We start from the raw sequence: 19846 nt of genomic DNA on the forward strand, positions 1-19846 counted from the left end.
TTATTTTTTATTTTATGCCCCTTTATCTTAAAGTCCAAAACTAATAATCGATGTTGGGTACATAAATTTTCACTCGGAATAACTTTACAATCTTTGCAATCTAAACGATTTAATTTTCTAATAAGAAAATAGTCAATCTGGGTTGTATTATATCCATTTTTATAAGTGATGAGATGCTCATTCCTTTTCTTAAATAAGGTATTAGCAATTGAAAAATCATAAGCTAAACAAAAATCTAATATGGTCTTGCCACCTTCATTCGTCGTTCCAAATCCATGGCCACCATGAATGCTTTTAAAATCATCTACCTCTCTACCAACATGTCCATTTAAATCTCCTCCAATAAAAACTCTTTCTTCAAGAGGTATATTTTGTATTAATTCTTCTAAGTTATTCCAAAAATTTAATTTAGAACTCATATCCAAACCTACTTGAGGAGCATAAGCACTTATAATATTAACAATCTTATCCTCAACAACAATTTTTAAAGCTATAATTCTATCACCAATCCTATTAATTTTTATAACATTATCCTTTAAACTCTTATCTATAATGACACCTACACCATTTCTAGTACGACTCCTACCCGAATACCAAAGTTTAAATCCTAAACTATCGATTTCCTTGGCCTTCTCTCCAACCCACTTAGTTTCCTGAATGCATAAAATATTTAATTTCCTATGAATCATAATATCTATTAACTCCATTAATTTACCTGTAAGGGAACCTATATTCCAAGTTCCTATCCTAATTTTAGTATCATGGACTAGCTTCTTTGCCCACATCCGTCCTTGATGCGGGAACCCTTGCCTATTTAACACTGCACCCGGGCGCCGGTGCAGCGGCCCTTGCACACTTGTCACTGTATTCAGGCCATACAGCGCGTCGCTTCCAGGGGACGCCCTAGCATTAACACAATTTCTTAAAGGATTCATGTAATCAAAAAATAACTTTACAGCGCGTCGCTTATATTTTGTTTCCAATAACTCAAAAAATAACTCAAGTAATCATTGATATTTTATAATCATAAATATATTATAAATAGAAAAATATTTTAATTGTCAAGTAAAAAATTAGTCACTATAATAAGTTTATATAAATATTTGAAAGAATAAATAAATAATGTGAAAAATGTAATATTATTGATTACTAATCTTTTTAATGATGCTATATTATTTCATAAATTATCTAAATAAATTATTTTTTAATATTTACTTATTTATTATCATGTAAAGTGTCGCACGTATAAAAAAAATGTAGGCTGCTTCATTAGCATTTGATATGTGATTATTACATTGAATTGGCCAAGGCTATTACTGTAGTTAAACTTGATGACACGTAATAGTCCAGACAAATGGGTGGGGTTTTCTCTTGCACTTATATCTATTCCATTACTTGTCCAAACTTAATTGTCTTTTTATATTTTTTTTAAAAAATTTCACTCGAAGACATTATAATACCCATGGACTTTTGATCATCATCATCACCACTATCATCAGATTTTTTTTTATACAAAAATTGAAGATTTTCAACCCTACCGCTCTTTCTTCCACCTCTCCTCCCCCTCTTCTCTCCTTCCTATGAAAGTAGCCACCAAATCCACGATTAATCCAAGGAGAAACAGCACGACTAAACTTTCTCTTGCCATCTACTATTTCTTCTCATTTTCCATGTAAGCAAATCTTGCTGCTTTTTTTTTTTCCTTTTTTATTTCGATCTTTCGTCTTCTTTTTGATAGAACACAACGTTGTTGGTTTGAGGGGGGAAAATCCATCTTTTCTACTAAATCTGATATAAATCCATCCATCCCAAAATCAGATCTTTTGGCCTATTTTGTATCATTCGGTGCTTGGAAGGGGAACTTATAGTACATTTGCTGCATTATCCTTCTTTTACCTGGGTTATCTCTGAAGTTTTCCCTCCTCAATCTTTCCATCCTGGGCTTTGAATTTCTGCATTTCCTAAAAAATGGAGTTTCATCTTCCTTTTGGTGCAGAAAGTGATGACCTTGGTAAAATCGTAATTCTTTGATTTTTGGATAACTAAAAGATGTGAGCTGCGGCATTTTCCTAAAGGCGAATGCCCTCAAACATCATCAAGCAGCATTAACAATCTTTGAGTAAGAAAATGTTTAGCCCACAAGCTCAAAGGGAGATCTCCTATGGATTTCCCTCTCTAATAGCTCAATGGAAAAACACCATCATTACCACTACAAGCACCACCAAAGCCACCCACAATACCAGAAATTCATGGAAAACACCTTGTTTAAATGTCAAATTCCAAGATCTTTATGATTTCGCAGTAGAGGGGAACATTGACGATGTTAATGTGTTGAATGAGGTGGGTGAGAGGGTGAGGCAGCAGGCAAAGGAATGGTGGGCTCTCGAGGCAAGCAAGGGTGCAAATTGGTACTTGCAACCACAGATTTCATCCAATGGGGAAGGCATCAGCGTGGCCTCCCTGAAGCTTTCAGTTCTTACGAACACGATTTCACTTAGGAAGCTCATAAGGAAGGGTATACCTCCGACTCTGAGGCCCAAGGTGTGGCTCTCAGTTTCAGGTGCAGCAAAGAAAAGATCAACTGTGCCTGAGAGCTACTATGAGGATCTGATTTTGGCTACACATGGAAAGGTCACACCGTCAACGAGACAGATTGATCATGTAAGTCTTTTGATTGATATTTTTTAGATGGTAGTTCGAAGCCACTTGCTTGTGATTGTTTATTGCAATTTGAAATTTTCTTTGAGATAAAGTTGCAATTGTTTTAATATAATATGGTATTTTGATTGTGATCTTGATGTTTGAATGAGTTATATGTTGTACCGGTCATATTAGTTGGTGATGTTAATTCACACCTTTTCTGATTGTGTACTAGTCTTATAATGTTTATAATTTGTTTGGTATTTTAAAGAAATTGCTGATATAGGTACTAAAATAAAATAATTATTTCTTGATGCAGTTCATGGCAAGGGTAATTAATTAGTTATTAGAAATTACTGGTACACATGGCAGGTCTTCTTAAACTTTGTGCTGTAATATAAAGGTAGTTTAATGTTGTTGTGCTTATTGATAAGCTATTGGCATTTTTTTTATAGACTATTACTTTTATCATATGTTAAGTGATGGTTTCATAGCATCTTTCTTACTTCTTTCTGGTTTTTTGTGCTTATTCATAAGTTATAGTGCTTGAAATCAAGAACTAAGTGCTTTGAATCAGTTCTTCTTTCGGCTCTTATTTGTAGCCTGCAAGCAACTTTACAACATCATTTCATGACCTTCGTGTAGCATAGCAAATTAAGTCAAACAATATTGTAAAAATGGATGCTCCTTATTTGAACTGTCTTGGTATAGGTCAGATTTTCTTAAAAGTCATCTATTGACTATTTATCATGCAATTTTTCATTTTTGAGTGAATGAAATATGTCATGTGCTCTATAAGCATCCAAATATAACATTTTCTTATCAAATATAATTTCAACTATGAATGGAATTAACCTTTTTGCATTAGTTTTTGTTAGTTAGAAAACAAAGCAAAGCAAGCCTGGTTTTTAAGGTGATAAAGTTACTGTGTTGTGTAGCTAAATGAGGATTTAACTTTCCTCTATATTTCACTTCCACTTGCTTGTGATTAATTGAAAGCAGATTGTGCTTATTAATGTTGGCAAGGTAGTATGGAGATGAAATAAACAGTTGTATAGACCTTGGCTTCTTAATTTGTCATACCAGTCCACCAAGACATCCAAAAATAGCAATCCAGCTGATTCTTTTTGGCAACAGACTATTGTCTATTTTGTTTGCATCCTTTTAGAATAATTGAAGATTTAAAAAAGGTGACGTTGATGTGGTTGTGCCGCAACTGTACAATTGAATAATGACTCCAAAAGATGTAAATCAATTTAGGTATGCATGTTCTGATAAATTTCATTGCTGATAAGGATTTCACCTGGTCAATAATTTATTGAGTCAATTTTGAGTGTTTAATTCTACATTGTAAACATCTAAAACCTAAATGTTACCCTCGTTTCCAACTCACTAATTCACAACAAAACTAGTAATTTTCTTTTTCTTAATTTTTACACATTGAGTAACTTATAGCTAGCTCCCTTCTATCACTAAGATAAAAATGATTTTTATTTTGAAGGTAAGAAAAACCAAGGGGAAGGTGGTTTTAAAAACTTTTAAAAATAACCAAAGAAGTACAGAAAAGAAAACTTGGAAGTAAATGCAAATAAATCTCTAATGTAAAGAAAATTGTAGATAAACAATGCATCATGATGCTTACATGGTGCAGCCAATTGCTGACATACATTCATGCCTTCTCATACTCAGATTCCACTGCCTTGAGCCTGAAAATACAAGCTCCGCCCTTTCATTCCTCAAGCTGGTGGAGAATAGCATTACACTTTAATATTGATAGTAACAAGAACTGTAAGAATCAACAAATGGAGTAAATGATGATCTATGCAAGTTGATTGTAGCCATTCGATGCAAACAACCCTAGTAATCTCAACCACACATGCAAAACAAATCACTTTCTCCTAATGGCGTTACAGCTCCCTCTTAACATCTATGGCATGTATATCTTCACTGCTCATTTAATAGTGAACTTTATATCTCGTCCTCTCCAATCAAACAATTATGCTTATGCTGTTATACATTCTCTAGTTAAATGTCTATTCAAGCTTTCAAGGTATAAGAGATTACTGCTTAATAACAATTTGATCTTCTTTCCTATCCTACTCTTAGAAATCTATGGTTCTTGGAAGAAACAGTCACCCTTTTTCCTACATGTGGCCTCTACTCCTCTAAGATGGGTGACACTACCATTCTCTTGTTTCTCAAGTCTTTTATGTGAAATATTAAACACATTATCAACACTCAACTCACAAATGACAATTATCCCATGCAAAGATTACAAATTCTCAAAGTTTTCATGGCTAATGGCTTTGATGGTTTTCTTGAAGTATCCATAATCTACCCAAATAATTGGCGACATACACTGTAGGCCATCTCCCAATCCTTTTTATAATATGGTTGCTTGTAGATCAAAATATTGTAGTTGCTCTATTCTCCTCCTCCCTAACAATCTCAGTTCATTGAAATGCGGACAGATTTATTTTCAATTGGATCACTTGAGCGGATTTTGTTGACTCCAAGCATTGTTCAGTAGTAGTTCAGATATTATGTCTTATTCATTGTTGACTTTTCTCATTTTTTTGTGCATGTCCTATGCTTATAAAGTCTAAAATCACAAAAAAAAAAAAATCTCTTTGTAAATGACATTGAAAATCAATTCAATACTTGCATAAAATTTTTTCTTTCCATTGGTGATGGCAAATACACTAATCACAGCCTTCACAATTTTCCCACTGCTCACATACACCAATATAGTTTCCCATTCACCTATGAATAAAATGGCATCACTAAACACATACATTGTCACTCATTAAAAAAACCTGCACAGTACTCCATGAAGCTTACCTACGTTATCATCTTTTGGCTAACAAACTACTCACAGTAGTCTACCTAATCAATTGCATGCCATCTAAGATCGCAAATATGAAATCTTAATATCAATTATTTTACCATAAGCAACCAACATACTTTTGCCTCAAAGTTTTCAATCGCTCTTATTTTCCTTGGCTTCAGCCACAATCATGTCACAAATGAGCTCCATGCTCAACTTGGGGCATCTTTTTTCGCTACTCCTCTACAAACAATGGATACAATTTCTCATCATATTATCTTTTGATTAAACAACCTTTCCTTGTAATAAAAAACAACGTCCGCCCATCTCACCACTGTAATCATCATATCTTACTCAAACTCTAATTTCCTCTTCTTGTGCTCCTCCCTAATTATAGGGTAATCCTTCTCCCTCAACTTCATTGCTCTCAACAACCATTACTCCCATGCTACCAACCAATATGCTTTTAACCCTATTTGCTACCTGATAGGAAACACTTGAAGATTTAAAGTAAATTATATCAAGAGAGCAAAAACAGCAAGAAAATCTAATGGAACTTCAAGAAAACACAAATTTTATTACAAGAATAGAACTCACGGAACAAGATAAAATAAGATACAAGTGATCCTCAATTCAAGAGGAGGATCAATCTCTCCCAAATCTCTAGACGCCGCTAGAGCCCAAAGAAAACCTAAGGGATCTCAAATTTCAGCCAATTCAAGATGCCCTAACCCTAGGAAAATAAACTATTTAATGCATACAAAACAAAAGGAAATCCCTAAACAGTCCCTACATTCAAATTTCCCTCATACTTCCCTCAAAAATCCTTCCTAATCTGCTGTAGGGGAGAAGGGCGTGCGTTCAGCGCATACAAGAGAAGTGGAAGTTCTGCTTGGGTCGGTCCCATAGGGATCGCCTTGACCGGTCCAATGGACTAGTCTAACAATACTCCCCTCCCAAAGATCCATCTTGTCCGCAAGGTGGAAAGACAACTCCTTCCTCCATTCCCTCGTCATCACAAACAGTAAAAATCTGAAAAGTTCGTTCCTTACACCTATGCCCTGGAGTATACCTCTCGTCACATCTGAAATAGAGCTCCTTATGTAATTCCATTTTTGTGAGCTTCTTGAAGTTGTCCACATGTCTTTCTACTGTAGTCTTTTCCTTCGAAGTCCCCCAAAGAGTATCAAGTGTTGGCTCCTTGGATGCCAATAAGGTGATGGTCATCCTGTACAAGCCTATTGAGCTGCTGCCTCCGGTACTTCTCTCCAGGTGCCTCTGATCCTCCATCAACTGAGCTAGCTTCATAGTCTCTCCCAAGTCACGAGGTCTCATCAGTCTGACTGCTGCCCGGATCTCTGGTATCAATCTCTTCATGAAGTTTCCCTCTAGCACTGTCTTAGAAAGGTGGTCCAATTGGCTAGCAAGGTATTCGAACCTCTCCCGTTATTCTATTACTGAATCATCCTATGTCAAGGCTAAGAACTGCTCGTAGAAGTCTCCTCCCCTGACGGTTCATAAACATTCTACCAAACAATCCTTGAACTCTCCTCCAATGGTACCAAGACAAAGCCTTCCCTTTCAAATATAGGCCCGCTGTCGTTAGTCTCTCCTCCTCCATAAACTCATTGACGGTGATATATCTTTCTACCTTATAGATCCACCCGTGCGTGTCCTCCGCCTCAAAGATTGGCATCTTCAGTTTCCTCACCCTCGAATCACATCCGTTTCCCCTGAATTTTTCATAGCCTCCCATTCCTCGAAGAGGAGATGCTTCCCAATTGTCGCGATCTTCCCTCCGGCGATCATACTCAAACCCTTCATCAAAATCCCCTCTTTTTTCCAAATCATCACTCAGGTGATCGAAATCATCCCCTCTTCTCACAAAATCAGCACTACTTCTTTCATAGCCAATACTCATCAACTCCCTAAAAAGTGGTTCTAGGGGAGAAATTTCGTCTTCTCCCTCCATAATCTCTACTTTTGGATTTTCCCTTCCCCTCAACATGTTAGGATTCCCACCTCTTCCATGGCCGCTGGTAGTTTCCTTTGCCGCTGGATTGGGTTTGGCTCTAACCCAAAATCTAATCTTTCATCTTTACTTGAAGCATAAAGAGATTGACTATCATTTAATAAGAGAACATATTCTCTCTAATGAGATCAAAGTTCTTCATGCCAACTGTTGACATACTCATCAAATCCCTCACTACCAATTGGTTCCATAAGCTGCGTGGCAAGTTGACAATCAAACCTTGGCTTGTTAACTAGAGGCGATGTAATAATGGCCATAATAATAAACAATGCAAGCATTTCAATGCAAACTAACCAAGACAAATCACTTTCTCCAAACAACCGTACAGCTCCCTCTTAAAATCTATAGCATATATATCTTATGTAACACTTCTTATGTAATATTATAGTTGTATTTATCTAACTCTCCACTCAAATAATTATGTATATGCTCTTATGCATTGTCTAGTTGATGAAATATGCTATTCATGCTTTCACATTGTACACTATCCTTACGGCCAAGTGCAACTCAATCTAAGATACAAGATAAAGCGCATTAAGCATTCCAAAGGCTTAACAAATGAATGAGAATTAAAACAATTAGCATTGCTGTAAACAACCTAATAAAATATTGCATTATAGAAAATTCTAAATTAAAACTGAACAATCTTACAAACTCAGTAGGACTTGCAAGTGATTTATCTTTGTGCTCTCCAGCTTGGGAAAAAGAAAAATAGCCTGTAGAGAAAAGGACAAAGAATTTTACAAGAAGTTTAAGAAAAAATTAGGGCTTTTGAGAAATTTAGCTTATGATCGTTAGATTTTCTCTTAAATGTTAGGGTGCATATGGGCTTAAAGAACTCTATAGGAAAAGTATGTAAGAAGCAATTAAAATATCATTAAATCCTTTTTTCCAAAGCATCTGGTGTTTAATGGGTAAATAACTAGTCATTTCCTGTGTTTTTGCCCTCAAATGATTTTCCCATTTTAGCAAAAAACCTCCACGGCCTCACGGGAGAACAGAGCTAACACTTGTTGGGGCACGTTTACAGGTTGTAGTATACAATGAAAGTAAATATAAATATGTTGATGTTTTAATTAAATTGAAACTATTTGAATATGAAAAATACAAATATTGTTGCGGGCTAGAATATTCGTGACGGTAAAGTAGGAAAAACTATTCGTCTTAGTGTTGTACAAGTATCCAGCTCACAAATAGAAATTGGGAAAAATACCATAACTTTTTTACGTTAAACTCTGAAGGGAAAAACCACGAGGCCACATCCAGTTGAAATGATTCCATTAGTGTTTGAATAAATTACAAATGATTGATTCGATCATATTACAACAATCAACCATCAGGTTGAAATCTTGCTAGGAACTGGAATTGGATGGAAATCCGATATCATGTGGTGGAGTACTGGAAATCCAGATTCAGTCGGTGGCGGGAGGAAGTTCAGTGACTGCTGGTGGCCGTGCAAAAGTCTGGAGATAGTCCGGCGACGATCGGTGGCCGGGCAGAAGTCTGATGATAGTCCGGCGACGGTTGGTGGCTGGCGATGGTCAAGGAGGAATTTGGTGGCAAGAAACCTTAGTTTTCTCTCTCTTCCTTGCTTGGGTCCCTTCCATAAGGAATGAGGGTCTATTTATAGTTTTATGAGAGTGACATGACCAGTAACTAGGAAGAAGATCAAGGGCATGTTTGGAGTGTTTTGAATGGAAGACTAATATCGACTCCCTTGATTATGAACTGTTTATCGAGTATTTAAGTTCCTGAATGATGTCAGAATTTGTCAATCTTTGGCTCGTTGGATTCGTCTCGTCGATCTGCTCGATTCGACTAAAAGCATGTCACTTTGATTGCCCAATTTATGGTTTGAACCTTCCAAATGTGCTCGGGTCCTTGATTTGAACCCATTTGGCCTTTGATTGGGTCAAATTTGTTGTCATTGGCTTTGTCTTTTCGAGATGTTCAGTTTGACTATAAGTTTGCTAAAATCAGAGTTCATATGGACCCAAATTTAAATTTGAAAGCTTTCAATGCAAATTTGCCTCAATATTCATGCTCGATCAAGATAATTTTTTGATGATATATCAGTTGCCCCTCTATTTTCGTACATCGAAGCTCCCGAAGTCTGAAAATATGTGTTGCAGTTTTCGAGAAATTTTTGACTTTATTTGGAACTTTAAAATGACTTGATCTTAGGTGTAAAGGTCTCAGATAGCTCTGAAGTGCTAAAATTGGGTCCAAAACATCGAAAAATGGTATCGGGGATCCCAAAAATGTCCAAATTGGACTGTCCGGACCGAAGAACGGGCTTGACTCATATTGGTGGCGGAACTGGCTAGTTGGCCGGCTTCCTACCGGTAGTCATCGGCGACATGTAGTTTTCACTTGATGATCTTGAACTTGTCCTTACTTGAGCAATTGATCTCCAATTGATTTTCACTTGATGATCTTGAACTTGTCTTTAGCATTCTGCATCTTCCAAATTATTTTACATCTTGAAAATAAGTGTTATAGGTGTTAGTATATCGAGTCATATATTTACTATCATCCAACCCATTTCATATACAGCAAGGGCTCATGGGATCAACAGTCTCCCCCTTTTTGATAATCATAAATATATATTGGTTAGTGTTGTCCTGCAGATGCAAAAAGATTTTTAATAATGATAATGGAGGTGCAAAATGTACACAATCTAAATTATTTCTAACAATTAAAAGAATAATTATGAAATGATCTAAAATGATATAGCTTCAGTTCCTCTCTTTAAGTAGAAGAAGTTTCTCTCCCCCCCTAAAAAAAAAAAAGAGGCGACATGTAGCAATTAATAAACAATTGCCAAATTATAAAAAGGAGCAAGTTTAATACATAAATACGCATAAGGATCGTAGAGCATAAAAATTTTAAAAAGGAGCGAAACCAGACCTCAAAAATCCAGTTTCTATAGAAACCGAAACATCATTTTCAAAATACGGTTTCTAGATAAACCCGATTTTTAAAATCCGGTTTCTATAAATTATTATTTCAATAATATAAATTTTATATTTAAATTTAATTAAACCGATTAACTAATTTTTTTAAGAAATAAATTGTTTTATTTTAATAATAGAAATTTTATAATTTAAATTGTATAGTAATTTTTTATATGTAAATCATATAATTTTAAAAAAATATTAATTATAAATATTTTTTTAAAATTATATTTTTTACATATAACAAATTACTATACAATTTAAATTATAAAATTTATATTATTAAAGTAAAACAAATTGTTTCTTAAAAAAATTAATTAACCGGTTTAATTATATTTAAATATAAAATTTATATTATTAAAATAATAATGTATATAAACCGGATTTTCAAAATCAGGTTTCTATAGAAATTGTATTTTGAAAATCTGGTTTCGGTTTCTATAGAAACTGGATTTTGATGTTCCGGTTTCTATAGAAACCGGATTTTCGAGTTTCGGTTTCGCTCCTTTTTAAATTTTTTCTACTCTACGATCTTTATGCGTATTTAGGTATTAAACTTGCTCCTTTTTATAATTTGTCCATAAACCATTAAACAATTTTAACCTTTAAATTTGAAGATTTAGCATTCATAATTTAAAATTTACAAAATTTATCTTCATGTAATGATTTTATAAAAATATCAACTAATTATAAATTAACATCAATAAATTAATGTCTGCATCATCTTTTGAAAAATGATGTCTAACCCTCAATATGTTTCGTTTACGAATGTTGAATTGGATATTTTGATAAGCTTATAAACTAATATTATCAGAGACTTAATAGGAATGTGTTCTAACTTTATTCTATAATCTTTTAATGATAGTTTTAACCAATGCACCTATGCAACGTAGCTTTCTACAACAATAAATTTAATCTCTTATATTTACTATGGATAAAGACTTGGTTAGAAAATATTAGAAATGACATTTTTTTATTAGATTTAAATGAGAATTTGACTCTTAATAGGACAATGGAGAAAAAGGATTCATGTAGCCGACCCCACGTAGTGGGATAAAGGCTTGATATTGTTATATTGAACTAAGTCACAAGTGATGAGCACAAAATTTGATGTGTAATAGAGATATTGTTCAAATTGACTTTGCAATATATATAACTAACATCAAAATAAGCAATTTAAGCCATAAGCTATTGAATTTTTCAAATACCTCAAATCTAAACTAGAGTTTCTATCAAATAGTAAAAAAATTATTTTATTGTAGCTATGAGACTCTCTGGGATTGACTTGAAAATGATTACAAATACGTGCAACTAACATAATATTAGGCATAATTATACTAACGTGTAATGGGAAACCATCATATTCCTCTCTCTCTCTCTCTCTCTCTATATATATATATATATAACTTATTGTCTACAGTATCTAGATCCAATTTGGTGTTCTCACGCATAAGGGTCTTATTTGATTTAAACTTCTTCACATCAAAACTTTTGATCAATTAATTTATATATTTAGTTTGATATATAGTCTTATTGTTTCACTTAAAGTCCCAAGAAAAGGTGAGTTCTTGCTTCATGCTTATTTCAAATTCCTCACAAATAATTGATGAGAACTCCTGATATAAAGTGCATTTGTGCTTCCAAATAATATATCACCTGCATAAATTTGAATAATAATGATGCATCTCTTAGTTTCTTAATAAATAGGATGGTATCCACTCAACTCATTAAATTCATTATAATTAAAAATGTGCTTAATCTATTGAACCATCCCTTATGAACCTGTTTCAAGCTATGCAAATATTTCTTCAATTTAAATATATGATCTGGAGTATCAACGCTTTTAAAAGTGGTGGTTGCTCTACAAATATATCTTGATAAGTAAATCTATTCAAGAATACAATTTTAACATCAATTTGACAAAGTTTGAAATCCTTAATATACACATGTACAAGGAGCAACCTTATTTTATTTTAGTATTTTTATTGGTGCAAAAATTCTTTAAAAGTTAGTACTTCTAGTTGTGAGTACCCTTATGTAACTAATCTAGCCTTGTTTCTATTAATGCTACATAGGCATATAAGTTATTTCTAAAGACTTATTTAGTTTTCATAACATTTTGATCATGGGATTTATAAATTAATTTCCAAACATTATTCCTGCAAAAGTTATTACAACAATCTATAAATTTTCTTTCAAAGCTCATCAAGAATTTTGTTTCTATCTCCAAGATGAATGCAGAATGATCTATCTACTCAATTGCATATCTTTTAGTTCTTATGATTTGGGAAGTATCACCTGTGATTAATTCCTTTATATGGTTCTTAGCATACTTCATTACCTCATTACCTTTATTTAGTAGTCATCTTTCTCATCTTCCAAAGTTATTTTAATTATTCCTTCTATGCCTTCATCAGTAAGATTATTTCTTGTTGGAAAGTCAAATTCTTATTAAAGATAATATATTCTATCTTCTGCAATCATTTTTCTCTTGTTAAATATTTGATAAGTTCTACGAGTACTAGAATAATTAAGAAGTATTTCATCATTCCATTTACCATCAAATTTACCTAACTGTTCTTTCTATTATTCAAGATATAGCATTTGTATCCAAATTCATGTAAATGTCTCTTTTTTGTGTTTCGTTTATCAATATAACTTATATGTGGTCAATTAAGAATGTTTCTTAGATTCACCCTATGTATTACAGAGCAAGTTGTGTCAAGTATGCTAAAAATATTTATTGAATTTATGTTTATCAATTATAGTTCTTGCTGATTATATTAAGGTCTGATTCTTTCTTTCCATAACTCCGTTATGCTAGAGAGTTCTAGCTATAGAGAAGTTATGCCTAATTCTATTCTTATCACAATAATATTCAAATAATTTATTTTTAAATTCTTCCTCTGTGATCATTTTGAATCTTTAAAATTAAATATGCTAGTACTATTTGTTTGTATTTAGCAAATTTTCTAAATCTTCAGATACATTATTCTTGGTTGCTATGAAATAAAACCCTAATTGTTTATTGAATAATTATTCATTATCACAAATTCATAATTATTTCATCCTAACTTAGTAGCACTAAATGAGCTTAATACATCCATTAATGATTCTAATGATTTAGATGTGGTAACTATGCTCTTACTAGACCTGTCAATTTCGGGTTACGGGTAGGGTTCGGGTCGAACCCGAAACTGACCCGGCACTATCCGGGTTCGGGTTGACCCGACTCGGTTTTGCAAACGGGTCAATTTTCTGGACCCGAACCCGACCCCCTTTGGGTTCGGGTCAACCCGACCCGACCCGCAGATGCCGCGAACGCGACTTGGCCTTTGGACGCCGACGCGGATTTGCAGAACGGCGGACGCCGGCGATGCGGAACTACACGGAACTGATCTGGGCCGCCTGGCCTCGCTTCCTCGGGACGCTACGCGGCAAAGCACGCGGAACTGGCCAGTCTGGCCTAGCCTCGGGACGGCGCAGAACTGGGTCTGGCCTGGCTTCGGGTGTCAGGACGACGGGACTCGCCGACTCGGCGCGGAACTATCTTGGCCAGTTGGCCTCGGGACCGGCCTTTGACGCGTCCGGGCAGGCGGGGCAGCCAGGAAGCGGGTCATTCCGGGCATGGGTTTTGTGCATTCCGGGTTATTCCCGGGTTCCCGGGTCAACCCGAACCCGACCCACTTCAGGTTCGGGTCAACCCAAACCCGAAATTTTCGGGTCGGGTCCAATATTGACAGGTCTAGCTCTTACTATTAAATGATTTCATAGAATGCTTATTATGCATGCAAACATCGTAAACTTGATCAAAATCATAATCAATCTTAGGAAGAACAATAACTAAATCTAGTTTTGAAATATTTTTAAACTTGTTCATGCTTGCATGACCTAAGCATTCTATGCTATAACCCAAAATCAGAATGCATGGTTTGAAATACACTATCAATTTTATCAATATCTATGACTAACTAGTAAAATATTTCTGTTATTTCTTATTATGCAATGTGATGAATGTAAAGTAATGTCAAAACAATTATCGGACAATTGACTATTATAAATCAAGTTATATTTTAAGCCTAAAACTAAAAGGATATTGTCAATAGTCAAGGAGTTATTATTTATCATTTTATAGGTAAAAAATGTTTTGGATCTAATGGTAATAAAATCACCCCATGTAGTTGGATAAAAGTTTAATGTTGTTTTTATTGTTGGCAATAAAATTAGAAGATAATTTTACTTAATTAAAATAATTATATATTTGATTTCAAAATAAATATTATTGAAGCTTGCTTAGCAAAAAAAAAAGTATTTAATGATTAATTTGACATGAGAACTTTTGCTAAAGATTATTTTAACTATATTAAATTCTATAAGATGGTAGTGAGGCCTGCAATGCTTTATGGTGCCGAATGTTGGCCATTAAAAGAGAAGCATAATACTAAGTTAAGTGTGGCAGAGATGAGAATGCTCAGGTGGATGAGTGGCTTTACCCTTAGAGATAGGATACGAAATGAGCATATACGTGAAAAGGTTGGAGTAGCTCCAGTAGAAGATAAAATTAGAGAGAGTCGCCTTAGATGGTTTGGTCACATAAAACGACGGCCTTTCGATGACCCAGTTAGGAGAGTAGAGGTATTAGATTTGACTTATGTTAAGAAAGGTAGGGGTAGACCTAAAAAGACTTGGTTAGAAAATATTAGGAATGAACTTTCTTTATTAGGTTTAAATGAGAATTTGACTTTTAATAGAACACAATGGAGAAAAAGGATTCATGTAGCCGACCCCACGTAGTGGGATAAAGGCTTGATGTTGTTGTTGTTGTTGTTGTCAAGCTATTTAGAACATTAAAAGTAATTTTTGAATAATTCAGTATATTTTAATAGATTAGTTTCCCAGGGAGCTTTGGCCAAAGGATCGATTAAATTGCTATTCACATAACTAAGTATCCTAATGACTATAATGGCATAAACATTGCTAATTGAGCTTCACTCTTGTTCTGGAGCCTATCTTTAGCATCCTCCATTTTCCAAATGAGTTGACATCTTGCATCAAAATCAGTGTTAATTCTCAAACCTGAAATCACTAAATAGTAATTTATACCTTCAATTATATGTTTTTTGTAATCAAAATAAGCTTATATATGTCTTGAGCTCTTGGGGTCCACAGCATTCTCCTCTTTATTGGGATTGATCCTTAGGCTTCATTTGGGACGGCTTTTTTATTGCTTCTTAAAACAGATTTCTAGTTTAAAAATTAAATTTTTTTACAAACAAGCTGCCTTAAGAAACAGTAAGAAAGCTGTCTTAAATGAAGCCTTAATCAGTCCTTTATAGCTTCATTTATTTTTTCACCATAGACCTTAATTTTTTTCCTACCTCATGCTTCATTCTGGTAGGATCTTCCTAGAACATTTCCAACTCATCCCTGGTTGGACACTCCAGAAGGGCAAGCAACCCTCCGACGTGTCCTTGTTGGTTATTCTTTTCGAGATTCTGAAGTCGGATATTGTCAGGTAATGAAATTTATAGAATTCATTTCCTTAATTATCTTTACTAGGGATCGCCATTGGCTGAATGTTAAGCTCCTTAGTTTTATAATATTGTAGGGTTTGAACTATGTGGCCGCATTGCTGCTATTAGTAATGAAAACCGAAGAGGATGCCTTTTGGATGCTTGCTGTCCTCCTTGAAAATGTCTTGGTGAATGATTGCTACACTGATAACCTCTCTGGATGTCATGTTGAGCAGAGGGTGTTCAAAGATTTGCTTGTTAAAAAATGTCCAAGGTTAATTTATTACCTATCCTTTATTTCATGGTCCTCTCAGAATTTTTTTTTTTTTTTTTGCAAAAGTTTTGCTTATAGTAAATATTTTATATGTATTTTCATGGTTCAAATAAAAGCAGGATTGCAGCACATTTGGAGGCTATGGGATTTGATGTATCGCTAGTCGTTACTGAGTGGTTTTTGTGCCTTTTCTCCAAATGTTTGCCCTCAGAGGTTAGATCCAGTTATATAATATCAGAAACTTACAATTTTTTTTCATCATATTAGAATTTATAATTCAGATGCATTTTGTTTCAAATTCCTCATATTTTGGATTACTAGAAGTTGTAAGGACTCGTCAGTGTTCCCTTGCTCCACTTTTAGATATCAAACTAATGAAATCCTCATGTAACATCGTTAACTCTAAATAAGCTTGACTAGTTATAATTCATTTTGCCTTAATTTAACTGTCTTTACGTTAAGTAGTAGTTCTGTTTCAAATAGCCTCATTCTCCTTTTTAATATTTTGACAATATGCAAACTTAATTTTGATGGAGAAATCATGACTCACGAATGTAGTTATAAGAGGAGGATTTGTTGTAAATTGGGTAATGGTTAACACTCAAGAACCTTTTACTTCTAGGGTTGTCTGAACATTGGCTACAACACTGAAATCTTTATTTACACAGCTCACCTTAGTCTATTGTTTGAGAGCTTAGGCTATCAACTAAGAGGTCTTGTGTTTGAGTCTTTGTGTATGCTTTGTGTGTGTGCCTTAATTGACCTAAATGTCCCAAAAAAAAAAAAAAAACACAAATCTTTATTTGATTCATTCACGTGTCTTCAAAATGAAATAAATCAAACACAAAGTTTTAATATAACTTAAAACTCAATTCTGATAATTATATATTGTTGATCTAATCTAATTTTAATGATGAAAAGTACAAATTGATGCGACTTGAATGGAAATCTAGTTGGCTCTTCGTCAGACCCAAGTCACCCAATTATTTATAGGTTCAAGTCGAGGTTCAATGTTACATGAATGAGTATATTTGAGTAATATGAGCTAAATATAGCAAGGCTTAACAATGTTGTTTTAATAGTATAGTTTATAATTATCCGAATACTTCGGTAACTCTTGATTTGTCCAATTGCCGAGACTAGCTCACTTGAGGAAAGAGTTTGCTTTGTCGAACTCTCTAGAGAGTTCTGGAATGAGCTACCCTGACGAGATTAGTAGCGAGTTCTCTAGCGAGTTTCATCTTTTTAGTGGTATCATTTAAGTGACTGATAGAAAGTTCTTGTCGACTTGCTAAACACAATTTATGATGTTGACATGATAAATTTGACTTAGAAGACATTGGGTATACAACAATAGAGTTCAGTAATTGATGGTAACAAATCATAATGTTAATATGATCTCAAACTTCATCATTAAATATTGTTTTCCATCAATTTACTTACATGGATGACATATAATCAAACTAATTCTTTTCATTCTTGAATAAATTTGAAGACAACCATGCGGGTTTGGGATGTCCTTTTCAATGAGGGAGCAAAGGTTCTTTTCCAGGTGGCTCTAGCAATCTTCAAGGTGCACTTATCCTCCTCCATGGTTTTCTCTTCTCCTTGTTTCGTTTTTTTTTCTATTATTCTTGCATGAGATTTAGGCTTCGTTTGGGATGGCTTTCTTACACTTAAAGTAGCTTTTTAGTAAAAAAAAAAATTTTCTACTAGAAAGCTGCTTTAAAAAGCAGAAAGAAAGCTGTCCCAAACGAAGCCTTAGTTTATAAATGAAAAAGATCATTTGTTTTCTACTATGACAGTTCAAAAATCCAAATGGTTTTTATACAATCAGCCTATCACTAAATTAAACAGCCTTATGACAGATGAAGGAAGAGGAGTTGCTGACAGCACATCAAATTGGAGATGCTATTAACATCCTGCAAACCGCCAGCCATCATCTCTATGACCCAGATGAATTATTAACGGTAAAGTTTCCTCATTGTATCACAATTTATCATCTTGGTGACATTTTTGGTGCCCCAGTTCATCATTTGAACTTTTAATACTGAATTAGCGGCGCTGTTCTTATTGTGTTTTTAAGAGCAAAGTCAATCTGTTCTTTGCATTACCAATTTTTTTGCCAGTCTCTGTAAAAGAAAGAGCAATTTTTATGAAAGTCCTCCATAGATTGGCCTACTGGTAAAGATTTGGAATAACTTTGGTAAATTACTTGGATAGATGATACCCTAGTGATTCATTAAAGCCAATCTATGGAGTTTTGAGAGTCTTTGTTGATGAAAGAAGTTGAAAACTTGCATGCTTATTTACAAAAATTGAAAAATATTCCCTAAGTATAAGGAATTTTATACAAATTTCCCCTTATAAAATCATTGGTTTTTATTAAGAATGCAAAGTCTAATGTATTATTTCCTTATTTTTACTGGGGCAGGTGTGTTTTGATAAGATTGGCTCCTTGACGACCAACGCCATAACCAAACAGAGGAAAAAGCAAGAACCAACTGTCTTGGCTGAACTCGATCAAAGATTGAGAAGGCTTAATTCTGTGAAACTAAATGATGAACAGTGATTAAATATGGAGAGAGAGAGATTATCTTTAATTGGCATGTTATATATTGGTGTAATCAGCTTTCACAAATATCCTAACAATGGCATGGTTAACAGCCAGATTTGTAAGTTTTTTTTTTTTTTTCTTGCAATTTATGTCATCAGAACAGTGTAAGAAACATTATATAGCAGATCATTATAGTCTTGAAAGCAATTTGATTACAGATACAGCATATCTGTTGAGTTAGTAAATTTCTTCTAGCATAGCTGTACTGTTAGTGAAGATGTTTTGGATACATTACAGCAACGACAGAGAGTAAGAAAGCAGAAAAAACGTATTGTATTGTATATATATTCAGCTATTACATGTGGTATGGTGAAAGAATATAAAGAAGAAAAAGGGAACAATCTCTGTCTAGTAACTGATGCTTCAGGAATTGCAGTGGAGATGTCATAGGGGCGGAGCTTGAAATTTTTATTAGTGTGGACACAAATAGATAATATTCAAATTACTCATAAACATCGTCGGGTGTTTTTTTTTTTTTCCATATTTAATAGTTTATATAGTTTATAGTGATGTAATATTTTGATCTTTAAAAAATATTAATATTTTTTTTAATAATTTTTCAAAATTGATGATCTATTAGTTGTATTCAACATAAATTTATAATTACTTTATTTTAATTTTAATATTTAGGCACTTGTATAAAAAAATTAATACATAAATGAATATTTAAGATTGGATTTAATTATAATATAAATATAAAATAGTAAGAGAAGCAACAAATACTCAATTACTTAGTTGGTGGTGTTGATTCATCTAAAGCTAGAGAGAGTTGAATTGGAATCCCAACCCCTTTGTTATAGGTTATTGTTGTATGTTGTTATGGTTTTGTTTTGGGCTTTGTGTTGGTTATGTATAGGTTAGATTCTAGGCTTTCTACTGGTTATGTATGGACCAATTTTGTTGTGGGCTCTGTTATATGTTAAAGGGCCAATAGGGGCCAATGCTCCCATGCCCCCCACGATAGCTCAAAGTGATATAAGAGGTAG

General features: G+C 33.9%; 1 protein-coding gene across 3 annotated transcripts; it reads left to right on the plus strand.

Moving 5' to 3' along the window:
• The first annotated feature begins 1446 nt into the window (after positions 1-1446).
• On the plus strand, positions 1447-18932 carry LOC110092931 (growth hormone-regulated TBC protein 1). 3 transcript variants are annotated; one of them, XM_028697515.1, is made up of 8 exons: positions 1451-1672; positions 1819-2661; positions 15855-15971; positions 16065-16243; positions 16363-16456; positions 17739-17816; positions 18112-18213; positions 18678-18932. In XM_028697515.1, the coding sequence occupies exons 2-8, from the start codon at positions 2128-2130 to the stop codon at positions 18813-18815; spliced, it is 1242 nt and encodes a 413-aa protein (XP_028553348.1). In that variant the 5' UTR covers positions 1451-1672; positions 1819-2127; the 3' UTR covers positions 18816-18932. The 3 variants fall into 3 exon arrangements, with proteins under 3 accessions (XP_028553349.1, XP_028553348.1, XP_020673296.1); XM_020817637.2 differs by having other exon boundaries at positions 1997-2661; XM_028697516.1 differs by having other exon boundaries at positions 1447-2661; positions 18693-18932.
• The last annotated feature ends 914 nt before the right edge of the window (positions 18933-19846 follow it).

This window comes from Dendrobium catenatum, unplaced genomic scaffold, assembly GCF_001605985.2.
Source record: "Dendrobium catenatum unplaced genomic scaffold, ASM160598v2 fragScaff_scaffold_950, whole genome shotgun sequence".
In the NCBI taxonomy this organism is placed as follows: Eukaryota; Viridiplantae; Streptophyta; class Magnoliopsida; order Asparagales; family Orchidaceae; genus Dendrobium; species Dendrobium catenatum.